This window comes from Pelodiscus sinensis, chromosome 6 (genome assembly GCF_049634645.1).
Source record: "Pelodiscus sinensis isolate JC-2024 chromosome 6, ASM4963464v1, whole genome shotgun sequence".
Classification (NCBI taxonomy): Eukaryota; Metazoa; Chordata; order Testudines; family Trionychidae; genus Pelodiscus; species Pelodiscus sinensis.
The window spans coordinates 104,146,517-104,170,185 of record NC_134716.1 but is presented as its reverse complement, the minus strand read 5'-3'; the positions used below and the strand labels follow the sequence as shown (position 1 = coordinate 104,170,185).

Genomic DNA, 23,669 nt, shown 5'->3' with positions numbered 1-23,669 from the left:
AAAAATAGCTGCTTACCATAAACTCTCTAGGACATCCTTTCACCTGTCAATATACAGATTTTTTTTTTTTTTTAAGGGCAAGTAACCTGACAATTGAAGGAATCTAAACATCTAAAGGATTTAGGCACACGTCTCACTGAAATGCAATGGGACTCATGTTACTAAATTCCTCGCACCTTACTGAAAACGATCAGCTCCTTTGGTGTTTATGACAACAGTGGCTACAGTACTGCTATGCTTTTTTTTTTTTTTTTCAATTTCTGCAACATGTAGTACTTGCATATATCTAGTGTCTGTACCCACTAGAAAAGGAAGACATCTCTTCAAATTCTGGTTTGCCAGGTTAACTTTAACATATAAAGGATTTTGTAAAATATTTTATTTTTCAAAGACACTGCTATAATATTTTATTTAGTACTTAACTTGAGACTGGCCTCCAATTAGCAGTGCTGCATTCTTTAGGACTATTTAAAAATGTCTAAATATGGCATCAAGTATCAGAGGGGTAGCCGTGTTAGTCTGAATCTGCAAAAGCGGCGAGGAGTCCTGTGGCACCTTATAGACTAACTGAAGTGTAGGAGCATAAGCTTTCGTGGGCAAAGACCCACTTCGTCAGATGCATGTAGTGGAAATTTCCAGAGGCAGGCATAAATATGCAGGCCAGAATCAGGCTGGAGATGACAAGGTGGATCCAATCAAGGAGGATGAGGCCCACTTCTAGTAGCTGATCTGGAGGTGTAAATTTCAAGAGAGCAGAAGCTGCTTTTGTAGTTAGCGAGCCATTCTTTAATCCATAGCTGACTTTGTTTAATCCATAGCTGACTGTGTCAAACTTGAAGATGAACTGTAGCTCAGCAGTTTCTCTTTGAAGTCTGGTCCTGAAGTTTTTTTGCTGCAAGATGGCTACCTTGAGATCTGCAATTGTGTGTCCAGGAAGAGACACACAATTGCAGATCTCAAGGTAGCCATCCTGCAGCAAAAAAACTTCAAGTTTGACACAATCAACTCTGGATTAAACAAAGACTGTGAATGGCTCGCTAACTACAAAAGCAGCTTCTGCTCTCTTGGAATTCACACCTCCAGATCAACTACTAGAAGTGGGCCTCATCCTCCTTGATTGGATCCACCTTGTCATCTCCAGCATGATTCTGGCCTGCATATTTATACTTGCCTCTGGAAATTTCCACTACATGCATCTGACAAAGTGGGTCTTTGCCCACGAAAGCTTATGCTCCTACACTTCAGTTAGTCTATAAGGTGCCACAGGACTCCTCACCGCTTTTAAATATGGCATGTTTAGCACTAGATTTAAATTCCTAATATCAGTCAGAAAACAAATGTATTATAATTAGGCCTAAAAAAAATTTAGATCAAGGTTGTAGAAGTACGGTAATATTATATATAAAATACCATTTTTAGATGTTGTTTTGAAAACTTACTAGGAAACATTTATCACTGTGAACATTCTAGTTTTGCTTACTTGATGGTGCAGATTCACTTTCACTGTTATGCCTAGAACTTGTGGACCCCGAGTTCAAGCTAAGTGTGCTGGGTATAGAAGAGAGTTCATTGCAGAGTTGTTCCATGTCATCAGGGACTACTGGCCACGGCTGTCTACGACTGTGTCTCACTGCATCCCAATTATGCTGCTTCAGAATGTCACAACCTTGTTTAGTTTTGGCTATCAGACCAAGCACGTAGACACAGGTTCTGTATTTAATAATAAATATAAAAAAAACTAGTAACAATAGCCTGATTAAATCAATAGATCTGCTTTATTCAAACATAGATTTGATTTTTAAGAGGAAATAAAGTTTCAAGATAATCCAGTACAGACCTTGCAAACCAGATGACGGTTTTTTTGGGAGTTTTTTGTTCTATCTAATGGAAAAAGCAATTCAGAACAAGTGTTGTATAGGTAACAACTACATTTTGGATATATAAAATGTGAAATGAAAAAGAAAAACTTGCATAATACAGTGTTAATATTCTACAGTTTTAAAAAGTTAATCGGGAAAGGCGAACGGTAAGGTTCATAAAGAAAAGTTTATCAGATCATGTTCCTGTCTGTTTTATGGTACAGAATTAAACAAAACTAAACTAAACAAAAAGAAAAGATGTCTATGTAGTAAGAAATACTTTAAAAAATTATAGGCTAAAATGCTAGCAGCACCGATAGTTAATTTTGCCTAACACTTTCTATCATAAGACACTTTTTAAAAATTGTTTATAAGTATGACTAACTGTTGGGTCTGAAATTTTCTGTGGTGAGTATCTACACCAGACTGTTATTCTGTTTTGTTCTGCATGTGTGTGTGTTTTTCCTTAAGTTTCAGGTAAAATTAATTTTCCAATGTTAAAAAGTTAGTTTTAATTGAAGCTACAGCATGTCCATGTTTTGGAGCATGAACATGAAACTTGGCAGGGAGATCCAGTGGTGCCAGAGATATGCCTTTGGCTGTCTGCAAAAATTCATTCAAATTCGGCTAAATTATAAGCCTTTTAAAATTCTCACTTCTCATAGACTCAAATAGACTTCTTTTGGCTGCTGGGGATTAAGAAGAACTGCAACTGTTCCTCCTCCCAGATGAGGACCACTCCGGTACCACACACAGGAACTGAGAGTAGAGAGCTAGCTCTCCTATCCTCTCAATGCTCCTCATACTGGCACCTGGAGAAACAGAAAGAGTACCCTAATTCAACTGCAGAAGGGTGAGGAATGAAACAGGAAATGGGAAAGAGAAAAAATAAAGAGAAGAGGGGAGATAGAAAGTTGCAGAAACCAGAGTGGATGGGTTGGTGGACCAGAGACAGACAGGCTAAGATCAAGTGAGCAGAAGGATCTATACAGGCACTCTGTTGCCACAAAGTTCCTATGGGTTTCTGGACAAATCGCTTAACATACTAATTGTGCGTTGCACATTTTGTACATTTAAATAGTGCATGGGGTAATGTAATAATAAGCTCTTCCAAGGATACCAATACATTTTATCTGTTTCCACCAAAAATCTTATACAAAATTGATGACTAAAAATTGAAAACAATAGCGATAGAGATTTAAGAATAGGGATGTGAAGGTTTAACTGGCTAATCGGTAAGCCTCACGGGAGAGGATTATTGATTAAGATTAACTCAGACTCATAGACTTTAAGGTCAGAAGGGACCATTATGATCATCTAGTCTGACTCCCTGCACAATGCAGGCCACAGAATCTCACCCACCCACTGCTAGAATAATCCTCTCACCTATCTCTTAGATATTGAAGTCCTCAAACGATGGCTCGAAGACCTCAAAAGATGCAGAGAATCCTCCCACAAGGACCTGTGCCCCATGCTACAGAGGAAGGCGAAAAACCTCCAGGGCCTCTGCCAATCTACCCTGGAGAAAAATTCCTTCCTGACCCCAAATATGGCAATCAGCTGAACCCTGAGCATGCGAACAAGACTCACCAACCAGACACCCAGAAAAAAGTTCTCTACTGTACCTCCTATCTTCTCACCATTGGCCTATTTACCACTGATAGTGAAAGGTCAATTAATTGCCAAGATCATGTTATCTCATCAAACCATCCCCTTCATAAACCCATCTAGCTTAATCTTGAAGCCAGATAGGTCTCTTGCCCCCACTATTTCCCTTGGAAGGCTGTTCCAGAACTTCACTCCTCTGATGGTTAGAAACCGTCACCTAATTTCAAGTCTAAACTTTCTAATAGCCAGCTTATATCCATTTGTTCTTGTGTCCACACTGGTTTTGATCTTAAATAATTCCTCTCCCTCCCTGGCATTTATCCCTCTAATATATTTAAAGAGAGCAATCATATTTTCTTCCACTATTTGATCTGAGGAAGTGGGTCTGGCCTACGAAAGCTCATCACCTAATAAACCATCTTGTTAGTCTTTGAAGTGCTACATAGTCCTGTTTTTATTCCAAATGAGGTCTCACCAATGCTCTATATAACGGCACTAACACCTCCTTCTGTCTACTGTAAATACCTCGCCTAATGCATCCCTTTTTCACAGCCAAGTCACAATGTCGGCTCATAGTCATCCTGTGATCAACCAGGACTTCGAGGTCCTTCTCCTCTTCTATGACTTCCAACTGATGTGTCCCCAGCTTATAACTCAAACTCTTGTTGTTAATCCCTAAATGCATAACTTAACACTTCTCACTATTTCATCCTATTAATTGGTGGGGCTGGAGCAGCAGTGCCCACTGCAGACAGGTTAACCAATTAAATAGGATTTTTTATCCCTATTGAATCATAGAATCATGGAATACTAGGACTGGAAGCGACCTCGAGAGGTCATCGAGTTCAGTCCCCTGCCCTCATGACAGGACCAAATACTGTCTAGACCATCCCAGATAGACATTTATCTAACCCACTCTTAAATATCTCCAGACATGGAGATTCCACAACCTCCTTGGGCAATTTATTCCAGTGTTTGTCTACCCTGACAGTTAGGAACGTTTTCCTAATGTCCAACCTAAACCTACCTTCCTGCAGTTTAAGCCAATTGCTTCTCGTTCTATCCTCAGAGGCCAAGATGAACAAGTTTTCTCCCTCCTCCTTATAACACCCTTTTAGATACCTGAAAGCTGCTATCATGTCCCCCACCAATCTTCTCTTTTCAAAACTAAACAAACCCAATTCTGTTAGTCTTCCTTCATAGGTCATGTTCTCTAGACCGTTAGTCATTCTTGTTGCTCTTTTCTGGACCATCTCCAATTTCTCTACATTTTCTTGAAATGCGGTATCCAGAACTGGACACAATACTCCAACTGAGGCCTAACCAGTGCAGAGTATAGCGGAAGAATGACTTCCCCCGTCTTGCTCACAACACACCTGTTAATGCATCCTAGAATCATGTTTGCTTTTTTTGCAACAGCATCACACTGCTGACTCATTCAGCTTGTGGTCCACTATAACCCCTAGATCCCTTTCTGCCATACTTCTTCCTAGACAGTCGCTTCCCATTCTGTATGTGTGAAACTGATTGTTCCTTCCTAAGTGGAGCACTTTCCATTTGTCTTTATTAAACTTCATCCTGTTTACCTCAGACTATTTCTCCAATTTGTCCAGATCATTTTGAATTATGACCCTATCCTCCAGAGCAGTTTCAACCCCTCCCAGCTTGGTATCATCTGCAAACTTAATAAGCATATTTTCTATGCCAATATCTAAATCATTGACGAAGATATTGAAGAGAGCCAGTCCCAAAACAGACCCCTGCGGAACCCCGCTTGTTATACCTTTCCAGCAGCATTACGAACCATTAATAACTACTCTCTGAGTACGGTTATCCAGCCAGTTATGCACCCACCTTATAGTAGCCCCATCTAAGTTGTATTTGCCTAGTTTATTGATAAGAATATCATGTGAGACCGTATCAAACGCCTTAGTAAAGACTAGGTATACCACTTCCACCGCTTCTCCCTTATCTACAAGACTCATTATCCTATCAAAGAAAGCTATCAGATTGGTTTGACATGATTTGTTCTTTACAAATCCATGCTGACTGTTCCCTATCACCTTGCCACCTTCCAAGTGTTTACAAATGATTTCCTTAATTGCTTGCTCCATTATCTTCCCTGGCACAGAACTTAAACTAACTGGTCTGTAGTTTTCTGGGTTGTTCTTATTTCCCTTTTTATAAATGGGCACTGTATTTGCCCTTTTCCAGTCTTCTGGAACCTCTCCTGTCTCCCATGATTTTCCAAAGATGATAGCTAGAGGCTCAGATACCTCCTCTATAAGGTCCTTGAGTATTCTAGGACGTCCATTATTTTTATTTGCTAGAAAATCAGTGCCTTACATGATGGCACTTTCCTAACCTGGTTTCCAAGACACTTCATATAAATAAACATCTGATCTGTTTAGAAGATGAGGGAAATTTCTTCAAACTTTTCCAATGATGTTTAATAAAGGACATCCACTGTAAGCAAGAGTTGAAATCTTTACAGTCTAGGTCTGTCAGAAAATGCTATTTGCACATTTTTATTTTAAAATTAGTTATACATACCCCCTTATGGATAAAACCTCACAGTGCTGGGCAAGTGCCATTATGTCAGGAATCACATTCTCTTCTTGAAGCAAGTTAAGGCCCCAATTGGATGATCCAATATTTCCCTGAAATGAAGTTATTATTTGCCATCAAATATATTCAATTACTGATGTCTTTTGTAGTGATGCCCACAAAACTTTTGACATGCTACTAATGTGAAATGCCATTTGGCCACAATTTTATTATAAGTTCAAACCATTAAACGTTTTAGAACACATAGCCAATCCTTCTGGTATTTTTCACCTGGGAGCAATGAAGGACTCAGGGCATCATGTGCTACCTTTAGCTCTGTGATAATAGAACAAAGATTATCCTACATTTCCCTTTCACATCCTGGCATTTTACTGCCCTTTACTTCCCCCCCCCCCCTCTCTCCCCATCAATGATCAACTTGGATAGGGGTACAGAAAATAAATATTAGTGAGGAAGGAAGGACAGAACATAATGTCCAATGTTATGACTGCTCCATCCCAAAAGGACTTCAGACTTCCCTTCTATCTTCCCACAGTAAGCAAACTGAACCTGGTAGGTTTAAACCCAGCAATTCACCCACTCCGACAAATGTTTTGGGGAAAATGATGGTGACACCAAGGAGCCATAGCAAATCATATCCCCTGAAGACTATTTGCTCATATTACTGTTTATGCTATTTATGGTAGACTGACAAAGATTTTTTTTAAAGCCACATACAATGCATGGTATTTCATCAGAAAGATCAGCTAGGATTCAAGAAAAGTAAGTCTTGTTAATTACGTTCATTTAAAACTAATTATTTCAGTATCTGAAAAATTATAGCAGAAATAAGAGGAAAGATACATGTATTACTAACCAAAGCCCAAAGGGCTGCTTTCAGATGTTTAATTCCTTCCCACTTATCCAACATTGGGGAACGAACAGTGTAACTTAAATCTGGGACAACACTCTACAGGAGGAGAACAAAACAAACTCAGTTGAATGTAACTAAATACTAGAAGTTTAAATACATTAGACTCCGGAAGTTTTTAACAAACGTTTACATACATATACTTTAAATTGGACAGTTCCAGAAAATTACATCTTGCACTGATTAACTCCAATAATGCAGAAGGGAAATTATACACTTAACACAACCTAATGTCCTAAATAGTAACAAATGATTCTGTATTTAGTGCACACACAAAATGATAATACTTAGCTTGTTTACTTTCACAGCATTTGGAAACCTTCTCATTGCAGTTTTACGATTCAAAGAGTAAAGATATTCCCGGTATATTCTTTTACTTTTCTTCATATTCAAATTATTTACAAACCGGGGATTAATAGCGCAATTAACTTGATTTAGGGATGGCAGTATATAATTTTCCCAACAGAGCTCAATCCAACATACTTCCATCCTAACCAAAATCCCCCTGCTATCTGGGTTTTAGGCCTCCTTTGTACAAATACTACCAATCTTGTCATATTCTTTCCAACTATGTGATGGTTTTAATTATATTAACTTATGCTCACCAACAGCTTGAGCGAAAGCATCAAATAATTGTTAATTAAGGTCTCAAGATGGAACAGGTTCCCCGAATTAACTTAATGCAGTATTTAGCCTTCCACTTGAGCATATTTTATTTAAACAATTTTATAAAACTTACTGTGCAAACTAAGTTTACAAGTTAGTCTGTTTTACTTTAGTAATTTATTTCTCTCTCCATTTTCAAGAACTTAAAATACACATTTGTTTTAACAAAAATTCTAAATCTGTATTCCCTATATGCATAAAACAAAAGCATGGCTTTACTAATCATTGTTTACATGTTCATTCAGACAAAATTTACTCTCCCAAAAACATTTCTTATTGGTGATGTGTTTGCCTTTCCTATTTCTGTCATTAGCCCTTAGCATACACAATGATCAGTTGTAAGAAGCAGGTTGAAATCTATTTCTCTAATGTTTCCGCATAATGCTAGGATGTAGGTAAATCCTGTTCTTGGATATTAGTTCTTTGAAATTTAGAAAGTTCATAGTTTTATGAATCTTGGTATAATGACTGTTAAAATGATGATCAAAATAGAGGTACTCCAAGTAATTTATTCTAGAAATTTTATATTACACTTTAAAAGTTTTTACTTTTAATTTATCTATAGTCAGTATTCTCACCTGAACTTCCAACAAATGACAGCCTGTTTTGTGGTGGACCAGTTGGCCATAAAGATGGACTGGCAGGTAGACATGAGGCCGCTGTAATCTGATAGAAAGCACAATAGTCTGTTTACATGGCAATAGTTATGACATTTTAAAAAGCCATCACAATTCATGGCTTCTTAAACAAGTTTCTGTGTAACAGAATTTACCTTTGGTTGCTCCGACGTACATAGTTATCACCATCAATAGGTTTACGGTAAGTGGTAAGTGCTTCATTAAGTTGTTCTTCAATTAATTCAACATATTTTAAATTGTACTCCTAAAAAGGAAAATGCAATGTAGAGCCTATCACATGATTGGATAATATGACAGGAAACAAAGATTTCTAGAATATACAACATACTACCATATTAAAGAAAAGTTATTTTTGGCTTCATAATCAAGTTTGAATTTTTCAGTTAGTGCAGTAATTGTACTTCGAGTACAGAATTAATTTTCTGACAATTTACAAGAAATATGCCATTTAGGATATAAAATATATTTTAAAATAGAGCACTTTTTCTCTCAAATAATCCTAAAGAATAAATAATTCAAGTTTTTAATTTAAACATTGAAATCTGGTGTGAATGTGACATTTGAATAGTTTTGTAGGATTAATGGAAAGAAAAACTATTATTTTCATTACTAATCTTCAACAGAGGCTGAAGAAATACAGACTTACTATGTAAAATTCTAAGAATTGCCCTCTTTTAAATGGCAGCCATTTCCAATGACTCTCAGTGTACTGAAGCAAGAGGCTGCCCTCAGGTACCTCTCTAGAGAAGGGAAGCTATCTTCCCATTGTTGTCAGCGGGACTGAATGTTTCTGTTCACTTCCTGACAGGACAGCACATCAGTAGACAAGAAAGAATTCACACAATGAAGTGTACAGTCATGAACAACAGGATGTTTCACTAGAAACACAAATTTTTAATCATTGAAGGCATGGAGCGTTCTGACATCAATATTGCACAACTATGAATTCCTTGCAAACTTCTAAATGTTTATATTCACATCATTCCTCCTTTAAAAATAACTTGCAAGGTCTATACACTTAGCCTTGTTAGAATTACCTTTTGCCATTTCTCCATTTGTTTCGTTACATAACCTCTCTCATTTAGATAGGAAAACCCCTTTGGAATGGACAGAAATCTATAAAATAACAACAGACACTAAATATTCCATCTCTAACAAACCACTTGGAATATGAATATGTAAGTTTTTTTTTTTAACGAAAAGATGCATGCAACACTTACCTTAGAAGCAGAAGCAACCCTTTGTCTCCAAGATGGGAGAGAGCAGGTTTCATTTGGATAAGAGCATGAAGATTGGCCTATAAGAGAAATACAAAAATTCATTAAAAAATCCTGATCTATTTAAAAAGAGAATTAGCCATATTGAAGCTCTGAACATCTTTAAGAACAAAAATTACAACAGCAGTGATCATATGAAAATTAAAGCTTAGGTACTTAAAACAATTTGCAAAGTAGAATGATCAAACAAGATAATTTGATTTAATTGGTTAAAGAAAAGAAACAATATTTTCTATACACATTCCTAAGTTAATGAAACTCACCTTGTCTTCACATGCCTCATCTAAGATATCAAGTGCTTCAGAAGATATGGTTTTATTTTTATCGTGTAGTTGGGTCACCAGTAGTTCAATACCCCAATTACTAAAGAATTCTACATTAGCCCTCAACAATACTCGTAAATGTTTGGTTGCATATAACCTGCAGCTCTGCAAAGGAAAAAATATTTGTAAGAGACTATATGGTAGTTACATATTACATGTATGTTTAATTTTCATCATGCTAAATAGCAAATAAATGCAGTTTATACATAGTTATAATCAGGGCTCGACAAATCACTGAATCTACTCGCCCATGGCGAGTAGATTTCAGCCAGTTGCCCCGTTCACCGGTGGCATGCGTAGTGCGGGGCTGGCGAGTAGGTTTCGCAGCCATTTGTCAAGCCCTGGTTATAATTCTAAAACATGCAAAACAAACATCCACACATTTTTCTCTTACAATGAATAAATTACATTTTAAATTAACCAGATTTACCTTAAACAAAAGAAGAAAAATGTTTAATAGTAAATATTGACAGGAATTGTGAATGATTAATTACACTTACATCAATAGATGCAGTTAAAATTTTGGAAAGGATGACTCTTGCTAACCCATCTCTGCTATAATCCAAACTAGAAACTGTCAGTTTTAATAAGTGATCTTGGTTCTTCAATGAGCAGAGATTAAGAAGACTGAAAAAGTTGAAAGAAAATATTAGTTGGAATCCACTTTAAACTTAAGCATTTTGTATACACTAATCTATTATTTTTACCATTCAACCAAATATATTGGGACAAAATTAAGGTAAGAACAAATGTTAAATTTGATACTGGATAAATAAGAAATGTTAGCATGAATTTGACAATGCAGGCTGCCTGCTTTTTTCTCATATTTCTAGTGCATATGTAGAAAAATTCTTCCTGATGCAGTCACCAAGATGTTTTTGGCAGCCGGATATGCATGGAAAAAAGGTCATTCTACAAAATCCATCTGCCCAAGAAGGTTTTTTCCAAAGAAACTGGAGAATCCAGTGAGATATAGGAGATTTCCAGTTTTGTTGGGCATATATCTTTATTTATTACTTGCAGATTTTTATAAATGATCGTACATGCATCCACAGCACCTTACAAAGCGAAGTAAATACAAACACTCACCACTGAAATACATTGCATTTTTCAAGCATTTTCACTCCATGAGGGTGACAGGAGAGTGTACCAAAAAACAGAAAGTAGTGCTGACTAAGTGTACTTAGTAACCCATTGTTCTGAAGACTGCGTTCTGGTTTCAATCCAGAGAAGGAGTTGAGCCAATGCACAATATCTTTAACCAATTCCTCCAGATAGCCTTGCCCATCCTACCCAAAAGGAATAAGATATTTTCATTTGTTACTGGTAGTGAACAGCTTTAGTTGTTTTTAGTTTACTGAAATGTATTGGTTTAAATTTCTCAGACAATTTTGATATATGTAGTATGACAGTTAGGAAAACACTTTTCTGGTCCCCTAAATAAAGGCAAAGTAAAATATTTTAGTATAGTAGAAGTAATAGAATTTGAACATAATAATAGGGATACACACCTGCTACTGAACAAGAGACTGGGAAACATCCCACAAACCCGTTTCTACTTTAAAAAAAACAACACACTCCTTTTTAATATACAAGTCACCACAGTACTGAGGAACTTCTTCACACGCTGGCTAGGGCATCTCAGGATTCTAAGTTTGATTTCCCTAGACTTGCCAACATGGTCTTTTAAAATTTTAAAAGTTTTGTTGACATTAAGGTTTAGTAAAGAGCTTTGCAAGTTTTCTTGCAAAGCTCTTTATTAAAAATTCAGAGTTTACTTTTCTAGCATACAGAACTGTTAAACATTTTTTCTTATAACTTGTAGCTGAAATCATTTCTCACCTCTTCGGATTCAAGAAGAAATTCAGTAAACTGGCAACCTACAACAGTGAGCTGCTTAGATTTGGCATAATCCAGATCCAGGTTGGCATACAATTTACTGCTGGGCTTGTAAAAATACAACAATCGTCGGACAAATCTAATTAAGATTAAAATGAGAAGAATTAATTGATTACCCTAAAAATTCATAGTGTGCTTCAGAAGTATGAAAGGGTTTTATATGGGTTTGGATGATGGGCACCAAGTAGATTTATCCTCAAATTATTGTAATTATAGTCTGCAGGAAAAAAGATCAGGCAGCCCAAATAACAATTATATCCAGAGAACAATTTCAGAGATGTGACCACATGAAGAGTCACAATTTTTTTTATGCTTTTGGGAATGCCACAAAATAAAAACCAAAACATTAAAGATATGAAGAATAAAAATGTTTTGCAGTGAATAACAAAAGCAAGCAATAAAACAAGTTCAATTAGAATGTCTCCTTGTCACATTTATCCTGTGAAAAGTTCAGAGATTACTCCTATTTGTCTGTCTATAAGAGTGTCCCACTTTTTGTAGCTTCAGAGGAGTAGCTGTGTTAGTCTGTAACTGGAAAAATAAACAACAACAAATAGCCCAGCAACACCTTGGAGACTAACAGATCATGTAGATGGTATCATGAGCTTTCGTACGCACAACCCATTTCTTCAGATGAATGGAGTTATTAAAGGTCCAGTAAGTGCTCCTCTCTTGGAAGCTTTTTAAAACAATTAATCTGCCCTAGTATTTGTTGTGAATTCCTAAGAGAAGTCAGACTACATAGTGGCAGATACATGTTTTTCCTTGAGAAAAATACATGCATGTTGCACCATATTTTCCCAAAGTACTTACTTTGCAAATTTCCACAGATCCTGAGTATCACTAGAGGTGAAACATGAAGCCTTATAATGGTCTCAGTGCAGAGGTACACTGAATAAGATGGAATCAATTCAGGATTACAGCAGCAGGGTCTTACTTTTGTAATAAGTTATCTTAATATAAGCCATTACTCATATTTCGTATACACCTTTCATACCAAAGTATAAGAAAACACAAAATGCTTCTTAAGCCTTATCTATGACTCTCTACACAAACACTGATTTTTTTTTAAGTTTGTTAGTAGTTACAGAAGGAATGAGAACAAGCCTCTGTCCAAGTCTGACTGACAAAACACAGGCTAGAGAAATTGTTAAGGAGTCCTCGTAAGGCTGCTTTATATATTCACAAGATAACCAACCTCTGATAAGAACATCGGAGTTAACATAACTTATAATTAAACATTCTTACAGATTATGCTTAGATGAATCCCTCAAAGATTAAGTAAGACTAGCAATGACTTGAACAACAAAGATGTGATTTAATCGAGTTGAAGAGACATTTTGTAAAGCCCTGAGTGGATAGGAATGTCTACTTGTGGATGTTGATATATGCAGATAGATACTGGGATCCACAGATATGCAGGACTCCACTTTCAAGAGCCACTGTAGCCATCAAAGAGGAGTGTGGTCCTAGCCTTCCTGGAAGCCTTTGGGAATGGAGCCCTGTGTATCTGTGGATCAAGAGACACTATGATGAATGGCTTCCAGGCTGGATGGAACCAGGCTCTGTTGACCACAGTGACTCTTGAAAGTAGAGCCCTGTGGATCCCAATGTCTATCCATAAATATCCATATCCACAGGTGCAAGGCTCTTCCATTTTTATTACTCTAACATTACCACTCAGAATATTTTCAGCACAATCTGTGTATTTACCCCATGGAGAATATTGTGTAACGTAACAGAGTAAGCCTGGGAAAAAAAAGTGTTTTTTGTTGTCAACAATTTTTTGTAATTACTCAGTTAAACTGTTTATGGCTCTGAATCATCCAACACTGAAGAACTTCTATTTTTTAAATCTATGTCAACTGTAACCAAGAGTTAGAGTATTCAATGGCAGTAAAAGCATGGAGATAAACGTTTGAAGTTCTGCAAGTACAGAATACATTTTATAGTAAAAAAGCATTTTAGCTTTCCACAATGTACTAAATGTTCAAAAAAAAATCACTCATTTTACTGAGTAAATCCTGAATAAAGTACAAATCTAGGAAACGATTACACAGAATTTTAGACTTTCTTTTGAAAAGAGAAAAATTATAAATAGATGATTCGGGAAAATAATCCTTTATCATGTATTACCAGTTAGCAATTACTTTCGTATTGTGTGTGTATAAAAGGGGCAAGAAAAAAGTGGGATAGTTAGATTGTGGTCATACTGATTATCATGACCACCACCACTCAGAACAGCAATCCATTTTTACATTTTCACTTAAAAAGTAGTCTGATTATTTTTACTAAAAAAATAAGAGGTCAAAGCTACGGATGTGAAGGACTAGTCGACTATCCGATAAACAAATGCTTATTGGAGAGTCGACTAGTCGCTCTCCTCCCTGCCCCTTGTGGCCTCTATCAGATCTTCACCCTTTCGTTTTGTTTTATAGTACCAGCTCGGAAGTGACTAGTTATTTTACTCATGAATGTTTCTCAAAATTTTGCCACCAAATTCAAAATTGAAGAACTAATGAAAACAATCTTTTGAGGTTTAAAATGCAATGAAGACTATCAGATAGAGGCAGCAAGGGGGGAGGGGGAGGGAGGGACATGAGGGGGTACTTAAAAGTAGCAGCACTGCACAGAGCCCAGGGACAGCTGCTCTGTGAGGCGCTGCCAATTTGAATGCTGCAGGGAGCTGGCACACCACATGGAGCCTGGGGCCAGTGGGGAGTGCCCCAGTGACCCCAGGCTCCATGTGAGCGCTTCCGCTTTGAAATGTACAAGAGTCCCCAGCGGGGACTCTGAATCCCTCGCTCACCCCAGGCTCCACGTGGCGCGTCTGCTTTGAAGTGCACAACAGCCCCTACAGGGGCTGTTGTGCACTTCAAAGCGGAAGTGCCTGAGTGGAGCCCAGAGTCAGCAAGACTTCCCGCTGGCCCTGGGTTCCACATGGCATTCCAACTTTGAAATCCACAAGAGTTCCCACTGAGGCTCTTGTACATTTCAAAGGAGGAAGTGCTTATTGACTACCCGACTAGGAAATTCCATTGACTACCTGACTAGGAAATTAATCGCTACTTTACACCTGGCTCTCACTAGAGATGTTATCTTTAGGGGTTGCTTCTTAGAAGAAGGGTTTCCCTCACAGGTCTACAGAAAAATATCCTGTCAGTGCAAAATGAGGAGGTAGTATACTAAACTAAAATAATGTTTGTTTAGTGTTTACATTGTAAGTGACGTCCCAGAGATATTTACTAACACTTAAAGATGGAAGCAGAAGTGATAAAAGAATTGCCCTAGTTCCAAAGATTATACTTTGTACATGAAACACTGCACTTAGTGGTAGATATTGTTACAAAAAAGTTCCTACATTTTATTTTAAAGTTGTTACTTAAAAAAAAAATCTTCACCCTTTCATTTTGTTTTACAGTTACCAGCTCGGAAGCGACTACAATTATTTTACTCAGGAATGTTTCTCAAAAATTTTCCACCAAATTCAAAATTGAAGAAAACAGTAGTGAAAACAATCTTTTGAGGTTTAAAATGCAATGAAGACTATTTGGCTAGTTGACAGCCTTCTATTTTAGGGAATAAATGTATTTATATTACACACTTTGGCACAGGAAATAACTTACCATTCATAAATTGTTCCTTATATTTAAGCTTTAAAACTTAATTGCTTAAATTTTATTTTCACAGACCATATTCAGAGCATAATTCATACATATTACATTTCCAAGGAATAGCTGATTGAAATATTTCAGGATCCCCTCACCTCTCAGGAAATATAAATAAGTTTTACATACCTGTGCAATTGTTCATCCTTATAATTCCTTAGATTTACATTTGGCCACTAAAAAAAGAGAGAAGATATGGAATTATATAAGTCTTGTACATCTCTCTTAGGTTAGACTAAAATGTCTTTGCTTCTATACATTGAGAGATGCTTCAATTACTATATAGAAAATTCTCATTAATTATTTGGTTAGTGTGTGAAAATCTAAAGAAACCTGTGAAGAATGCTTTCATGCCAGTAACAACTGAAGTGTAATCACATCTTTATTTTCTTTCAATTATGCACAGCTGAATAGAGTTACTCATTCATGGTTCTAGTTACTTATAAATATACAGCTAATGGTTATTGAGTTTGGAAACATTTAGAATTCCTATTTATTTATGGAGAAGTCCATTTTCTCTTTGGTAAGGTGTTTGGGTTGAGGGGAGTAGGCCATATATTTGTGTACAAAATTCTAGTGAATAAAATTTCAAAATACTGAAAACCAAGTCAGCTTATTTTATCTGTATACAAACAGAAACTTTTAAAAAACTCATGTTACGAGGGTCACTTGAATTTTTATATTAAAAAAGTTTGAATAAATCCAATATTTTGATATAACGCCTATTAAACAGCATTTTCAGACTTTTTCTGTTCCTTGATTTATGTTTGTACAAGTCTTTTGGCTACCACTTCCCCTTTGTGCTCATTCTTGCCTGTTGCGTCTTCAGTGTCCTCTGTACTTTATTGTTACAAGGAAACACCCTCTTGCAAGGTCTGGGGAAAACATACACATGAATATTGTCCCTCCTTCCTGGGCAATGCATGACAGCAATATCACCATGCTAATACAGAAGAAGTAGGGCAACAAATTATGCTGTCAGGATCACTTGTCATTAATTGTGGATAACACAAAGTTAACGGCTGAAAAAAAATAAAGAAAAAATTCTATTCTTTCAGTTATAAAAATCTTATGAATTATTTGTAATAATAGCAGTAAAAAAAATCAGACAAATATGATTTCCAAATAAACAAGGTATAGCTGCTTATTCTATTTCGCTGTCATTTGTCATTCTCTCATTAGCATTAAATTGAGCACTACTCTGAAGGAAATTACTGTATTTTAGCAAAGCATTTCATAGTGCTACATGATTATTTAAAAGTATCTGAATTGTTTTGAATACGAGCCACATCCCTAACAAATACATGAAAACCTACACCTAAGGGTAATGAATAAATGTCAGCATGAATTTCAAGAATAGTATTCAGGTGGGCAATTCCAGGGATGTGTTAAATTTGATTTTTATTAATAATCTAAACTGGGTAAATGTCAATTAATTTCTAGAGGTACTAACTTAAAATCACCAGTGAATGCTGAGAGATAGTAACATGATATTTAAAGAAGCTAAAATACAAAAAGAAAACAAAATGGGGTTGCATTTTGAAGAGTCTGAAACTTCATACTTTGTATTATTTAAAATTTAGTTTGCTAAAGCACTAGAAAATATATTTTATGGAAAATGCTGCATTTGCAGGAAAATTAACCATAAGGCTTCTTAGTTTTTTATATTCTAAATTCTCCAATGTTATAAGGAGATACCTTAGTGCTCTACTAAATACAATTCTTGTTTTTCAATTCAGAATAAGAATTAAATAGAAACACCAGAAGACATTCTGAAAAGCAGAAATATCAGCGTATATAAACATACCTGGAGGAAAAAACTAAGCAAAAGCCTAGTTTTCTGAGACTTCGGAAGTGTCTTATAATAGCTTTCTTCCTAATATTAAAACTTTAAGCTAAGGATGTTAAAAAAAAAAAAATCTATAAAAAGAGTAACCGTGTAACTGTTAAAAGTCCTATCAGTTACATGGTTAACGGTTTTACATGTGGCTGTATGGCAGGGTGGAACTAGGAAGGTAAGGATAGTGGAGGGCTGCTCCTGTAGCTCCCATGGAGCCAACTCATCTGCACTGGGACTCTGCAATGCAGTGCAGTTCCCGGGGCTCGTGCCTTGTGCTGCAGGTTCTCCCATCCCCACTCCTGGGGGAATGGCCATGCTCTCAGGGCACCGACTGCCTCACGCTGAAGAATCTGCATGCATCTGCAGAGCCCACAGTGCAGGGCAGCCAATGCACCCAAGTGAGCAGTTTACACCTGATAACAGAAACTGAAAAGCATCTACTTATTGGTTAACCAGTTAAACAGTTACTTCCCTACTTTAAGCTCACATAAGAAGCCAAATTACTTCTTCAACCTATTTCATAAAACCACTATCATGAATTCTCTTTGCTCACCTTCAGTATGGTCCCTATTAGGTTCCAATTCCACTCAAGGTTCTCTTTATGGTGAAGTACTTGACTATCTCTAAGATTCATTACAAGTGCTTCTTCTGTATCCTATATCAGAAAAAAAAGTGAAAGTAGTATGTTTCTTTGCTGCAAATTACCCTAACATAAAAATGCTTATGATCAAATGTACAGTTGATTCATTAATCAGTTTATTATATTGCAACTTTACTAATACTTAAACAGCTTTCTATATCGAAGTTACACTATCAGCAGTGAAATAAACATTATAAAGTCCAAATCTCAGATTAACGTTTAATACATTTTTTTTAAACTGAAAACAAATTCCAATGAAAAAGCATTTTCTCTCTTTTGTTTTATTTCGTTTGTTTTTGAAAAAAAGAAACAAAAGAACAAAAACTAGTGTGTTTATAAATCTCAAACTGCAACACTGGGGTGCCGCAATGACAGCCTAAAATTAAACTAATTAAAAATAGGTCTTGAAATTAGACTAGTTTCATTGATAAAACTTAGAAAAATATGAAACTGTAGACAGTATAAGTAGTGAAAAATACATTAGATTTTCAGCATGCCTTCAAGTTTTAAAAGTCAAATACGTTCATTTTCAAAACAGGAAATTAAATTTAGTTAATTAAAGTTAAAAACAAAACCTCAGACTACCCCTTAAATTATCTGACGTCTGAAGAGAAAGCATATAAAGGATCATAGGCTAAAGAAAAACAGAAGTAGTGATATTAAAAAGAAACAGGATTTCTGGAGAGTAGCTTAAAAATCAGAACAAATTAATTGCAGACACTCTGAAATGTAATATTAAGCTTAGTAATAGGTAAGCGGTCAATCAAAATACCTTTAAAACAAAGATATCTTTCTGCACACGGTATTGATCCCTTTTTTGGTGTGTTGACATTGCCTTCTGAACAATATGATCTAAGTGGAGGCTGTAAGGTTTAGGTCCTCGTTTCTTCATCTCATGAAAGCGTTTTAAGCAGTTCAGAGCTGCACTAGCTCGTCTAGTAGGGAAAATACTGATTTTACTACTGTTTAACAAATTGTATTACAATAAAACACAGGCCACCATTGCTAAGTCTTATATTAAATGTGTCTGGATCAACCAAGAAGTTGTTAATAGAAATCCGACTGTTCTGAATTCAAAAAAAAGGAAGAGTAAAACTGCTATTCTTTTATAAAATCTCAAAGGGGTTAGTCTGTAACTTTACAAACAAGTAGTTCTGTGGCACCTTAGAGGCTAACCAAAATATATAGAATCATGAGCTTCTATGAGTAAAACCCACTTCACCAGATGAACTGGAGTAGAAATAACAAAAACCAAGATATGTATAAAAGCTCATGATTCTATGTTTGGTTAGCCACTGTGGTGCCACAGGACTATTCGTTGTCCTTTTGTAATTCTAAAAGGTGCAAGTTGTAATAGATTTATATTCTCCAGTCTTGTGCTTCAATGGAAAATTACTTTTGAGAACATTAGAGATAGAAAACTAAGAGAAAACAAGACGCGCCAATTCAGGAGTTAATCAAACTAGCATCAGACATTAAATAGCTTTCTATTTTGAAAATTAATGGAAGCCTCAAATGAAAGAAGCTGTAGCAGGAGACAAAGGCTATTTTTCTGTGTTATTTAAATCAGTCACTTGGATAGTCAAAGTCTTTCTGAAACTAAGCATTTTTATTTCAGACCAAAAGTCTTGCATTGCTCATCAGTTTATAATTTTGTTATTCATGCTTCATTAATTTGACAAATTACTACATAATATAGCTAGAGTTAAACACCGGCTAAGGCAAGGTTTAAAGGATGAACCTTTTTAACATCCTATACATTAATCACTTCAGGGAGACAAAATTCAGAACATATCTCAAATAATATGACCTGTTTGGTCATATATTTATTATTATTATTAACAACATGTCTGTTCTTAGTAATATAAACTGCTCTGTAAAAATAATTATTGTAATACCTGATGCAAAATTATTTTAATACAACAAACTTGCTCATATCAAAATCTTCTTTCCAATTCTGTCAGAATTCCAGTATTAATTATGGTCAGGTTATTATAGCTTTGGAACTAATATACTATACACTGAAACAATATTTACTTGTACTGCATATATGTACTAACCATTAATAACTACTGACATGAATCCAGTATGGGTCAAAATATGTACACATGCTTTTTAAAAAGAACAGCAGTTTAACTGTAATAAATGTAATTGTAAATGTTCACACATTCTCAGTATAACATTAATATGCTTACAGTCGTTTCTCCTTCAGGATATCAAATGATGCTGCCATATTCATTAGCGTTGGTAAGCAATGCAAGTGATGGCTATGTGAATGAGGAAGGATTGTGTTTGCCTGAAACAGATACATTTGTTATTAAACTAGGTCTAGCTATTCATTAATATTATACATTTTTAGCTTTATCCCACAATCAGCACAAAAAAAAAATCAATTAAATGTAACATAACTTTTCCATGCAAAACAATGATACAATATGGCCCCTTTTACTCTTTCCACATAACAGAGCTCTGTCTTGGAACACCCTTCTTATACACGATTACAGATTCCCATTTACAATAAGCCCTTTTTTTTTTAAACTAAAAAACCCCACAACCTTGAAATATAGCACATTTATTAAAAGGCATTTAAACTAGTTGTAGGGACTGAACTTGCCTCTGAAGTCCCCTTCTTAACTTCTTGTTTTCACTTTTAATTTGAGTTTAAAACCACAATACAAAATGTGGTCAAATGCCCAAAGTAAAAGAATTGAAAGATAGCAAATGTTTATCTTATTCCTTTCATATGTAGTAGTCCATGATACCAGTAACAACATACAGGAAAAAAATATGAAAAAGAATTGAGAGGTTTTCAGTTGCTAGTGACACTTTGGCATACTGTAAACATTTGTCTGCAAAAACTTGTGTTGCAGATGACAACTATGAAAGTTCACAAATATATTTCTATAATATCTCTAAAGAATTCATTCACTTATAAACATTCAAAATCACTCAAGATTGAAGCACTGATCAAAGCAATAAACGCTTGTGCAAACATGTTTAAAAATTACAAAAATGAAGTTTTAGTGTCCAGGATGGAACTATCCTTATCAGAACTAAAACTGACTCCCATCTCTGACATACAGATCATCCATTTGTTTGTTTATGAAATAACTGCCCCTCACATCAGACCATTGAACCATCCCAAATACCCCCCTTTTAAACCAGGTGCTGATTGAGGGATAGTAGACACAGGAAAGGAGTAGGGGTTCAACAGCCCCCATAATGAAAGTTTTCTGGAGGTGGGCACCAGCTGCACAGGAAGTGCCATAGAAACAGCAGTAGGAACTGCTGGTATGCCCCTTCCCAGTTTGGAGATGCCTGCTTTGCCTTCTCCTCAAACCCAGTCTCAGTAGCTCCCCTTGCTCTTTTATCTTTTCTCAGTAAATGCCTGTCCCTCTCACAATGACCAATTGCAATGAAATAGCAGAGAGCTGCAATGCCCTGTTCTCAGCAACTGCGACTCTGATGAGCTCTTTGATTTCTACATTTGTTTTCTATACATTATCAAAAGCCAAGTTAAAGTTATTAGTTCTTATCTTCAAGGTGCTCAATGGCCTGGACCAGCCTATTTAAGAGAGTCCAGGATGAAGACCAGAGCTGACAACTCTGTTCAGACAGAAGGACACTTTAAACCAAAAGGGTAAAAGATCATCCACGTAGGATATAGTCTTAGGAACTGGTCTGTGACTGTGATACCAAATCCCACAGGATCTGAGGACCAAGTCACAAGTTCACCACCTTCTGCTCCAAGTGCATTTATTCAGTCTTGCATTCTGTAGCTGAGCATTGTGCAAAATGTAAAGAACAAAGACAAATTTCTATTTAAAACAAGACACATTCATCCTTTCCCTAGGGTAAGAACTGAGAGAAAGAATAAACCACATGTGATATATATTAGACACATCACATAATGTACTACTGGAAGGTTCTCAGATACTATGCCCCATATATGGCATATAAAAAAGGTGAAACAAGTACAAACCATGAAATTACAGACTATTCTGCTTTAATAGCTATATCACAAAAGATAATAGAGTAAATAATTAAGGAATAATTAGCAAACTGAAGAAGACAAGGTGGCATTCAATAATCTGCATAGATTTTTAAACAAACCATGTCAAACCAACATGATATGGATAAGGAGGAAGCTCTGGGATGAAAAAGGTTGTGTAGTGAAAATATGTCTGTAGGGGACCTCTCTCTCCACTCCCCTTTATTTGTGCACAAGTTGGAAGGTGTGTAGTGAAACAAAGGATTGCAGGTAGGCAAAAGCTGATATCGTGGTTAAAGCAACCCTAACGATGTGTGACACTATCAATCTTGTCTATAATGAACAATAAGCTCTCACTTACCATGTGCAAAAGTTCTCCTAACAGGATTGTTGCTCTCACAGACACATGGTCATCACTGCTTGTAATTACTTCAACCAGACCCTTAAAGGAAAGTAAAAATTTACTGAAATAGCTGTGTTTATTGTACACACATTTTAACATTATGCTGAAGAAATAGTAATTCTAACAAACTCTGCACTTACTTCTAAAAGTCCATTAGTAATAAAAGCCGAAAGCACCAAAGCCAAATAATTATCCATGAGGTCAGGTCTTAAAACCAAAAAAAAAAAAAAAAGAAAAAAGCACACAATGTAAAATGGGTAGTTTCTTTTGTTTTTATTTCTCTCTCTCATAGTAAAAAGCAGAAAACATTACAGCTTGTGTCACAAACAACATTACAACAAATCATCTAGTTTCAGTCACAAAATACTACCTTGATCTGGCTCGATGGGGTAATATAGTTTTAGATTCAGCAGCTACAAAACCATCAGAAAGTCTCCAACAGTCCTGAAACCGACTTGGATCTAGAACAAGAAAAATATGGACATCAATAAATGTAACATTTAAGGGTCATTTTAATGTCTGCAGTTGAATAATTTATTCTAATAATTGCTTTACATTAGCACTAAGTTGCTTTGTTTCTTCTAATCTCAAGTGCAGATTTTAATATAGCATTAAACTTGTTATTAACAAGTATCATAATTCAGATTAACTAAAATTTAATGTGACACACAAATTGGGTGAGGTATTATCTTTTACTCCCTCAGTAGAAAGGGACTTAATGTATATTACACACAAGCACCAGTTCTTGGGATTTCAGATAAGTAGTATTGCTAACAATATGAGAAATATTTGTTCTACTATTCACTGACTGCTAAACAGTGTTCTGCTCCCATGTTCAGAATTTTGTAATGTAGACCAAGATTTAGTCAGAAACTCCACCCAAGATTTAACTTGGAAGGCTGGGAAGATTTATTACTACAAATATTTGCACTTACAATTTTTTTTTGGTTACAGAACTGCACTCAAAAACAATGTAAAACTTTACAGCCAACAAGTCCACTCATTTCTTCTTATTCAGCCAATAGGTAAGACAAAACATTTGTTTACATTTACAGCAGATAATGCTGCTGGCTTTTTAATTACAATGTCACATGAAAATGAGAACAGGTATTCATTCACATGGTACTTTTGTAGCCAGCATCGCAACATAATTATCAGCTAGTATGCTAAGTATAAGAGTTCATATGTCCCTTCATTCTTTGGCTACCATCCGGAGAACATGCTTCCATGCTGAGGGTGCTTAGTAAAAAAATAATACATTGATTAAATTTTTGGCTGAACTCTGGTGAAAGAATTGTGTGTGTCTGACTGTTTTACCTACATTCTGCCATATATTTCATGTTATAGTAATAATCTTGGATGATGACTTAACACATGTT

The 23,669-nt window shown here is 35.9% G+C and overlaps 1 protein-coding gene across 1 annotated transcript in view; it reads right to left on the bottom strand.

The window, feature by feature from the left end:
- The window catches only part of RICTOR (RPTOR independent companion of MTOR complex 2), a 143,340-nt gene that overhangs the window by 25,670 nt on the left and 94,001 nt on the right, over positions 1 to 23,669 (bottom strand). Inside the window, exons 13-30 of the mRNA XM_006139479.4 lie at positions 22,661 to 22,751; positions 22,431 to 22,497; positions 22,249 to 22,329; positions 20,092 to 20,192; positions 18,669 to 18,831; positions 17,810 to 17,911; positions 15,546 to 15,592; positions 11,692 to 11,827; positions 10,939 to 11,138; positions 10,350 to 10,476; positions 9,790 to 9,954; positions 9,470 to 9,546; positions 9,287 to 9,365; positions 8,384 to 8,493; positions 8,190 to 8,277; positions 6,892 to 6,984; positions 6,021 to 6,127; positions 1,481 to 1,710 (exon numbers count right to left, since the gene is read on the bottom strand). Of these exons, the coding sequence (XP_006139541.3) occupies positions 1,481 to 1,710; positions 6,021 to 6,127; positions 6,892 to 6,984; positions 8,190 to 8,277; positions 8,384 to 8,493; positions 9,287 to 9,365; positions 9,470 to 9,546; positions 9,790 to 9,954; positions 10,350 to 10,476; positions 10,939 to 11,138; positions 11,692 to 11,827; positions 15,546 to 15,592; positions 17,810 to 17,911; positions 18,669 to 18,831; positions 20,092 to 20,192; positions 22,249 to 22,329; positions 22,431 to 22,497; positions 22,661 to 22,751 (2,064 nt within the window). The remainder of the gene's footprint in view (positions 1 to 1,480; positions 1,711 to 6,020; positions 6,128 to 6,891; positions 6,985 to 8,189; positions 8,278 to 8,383; positions 8,494 to 9,286; positions 9,366 to 9,469; positions 9,547 to 9,789; positions 9,955 to 10,349; positions 10,477 to 10,938; positions 11,139 to 11,691; positions 11,828 to 15,545; positions 15,593 to 17,809; positions 17,912 to 18,668; positions 18,832 to 20,091; positions 20,193 to 22,248; positions 22,330 to 22,430; positions 22,498 to 22,660; positions 22,752 to 23,669) is intronic.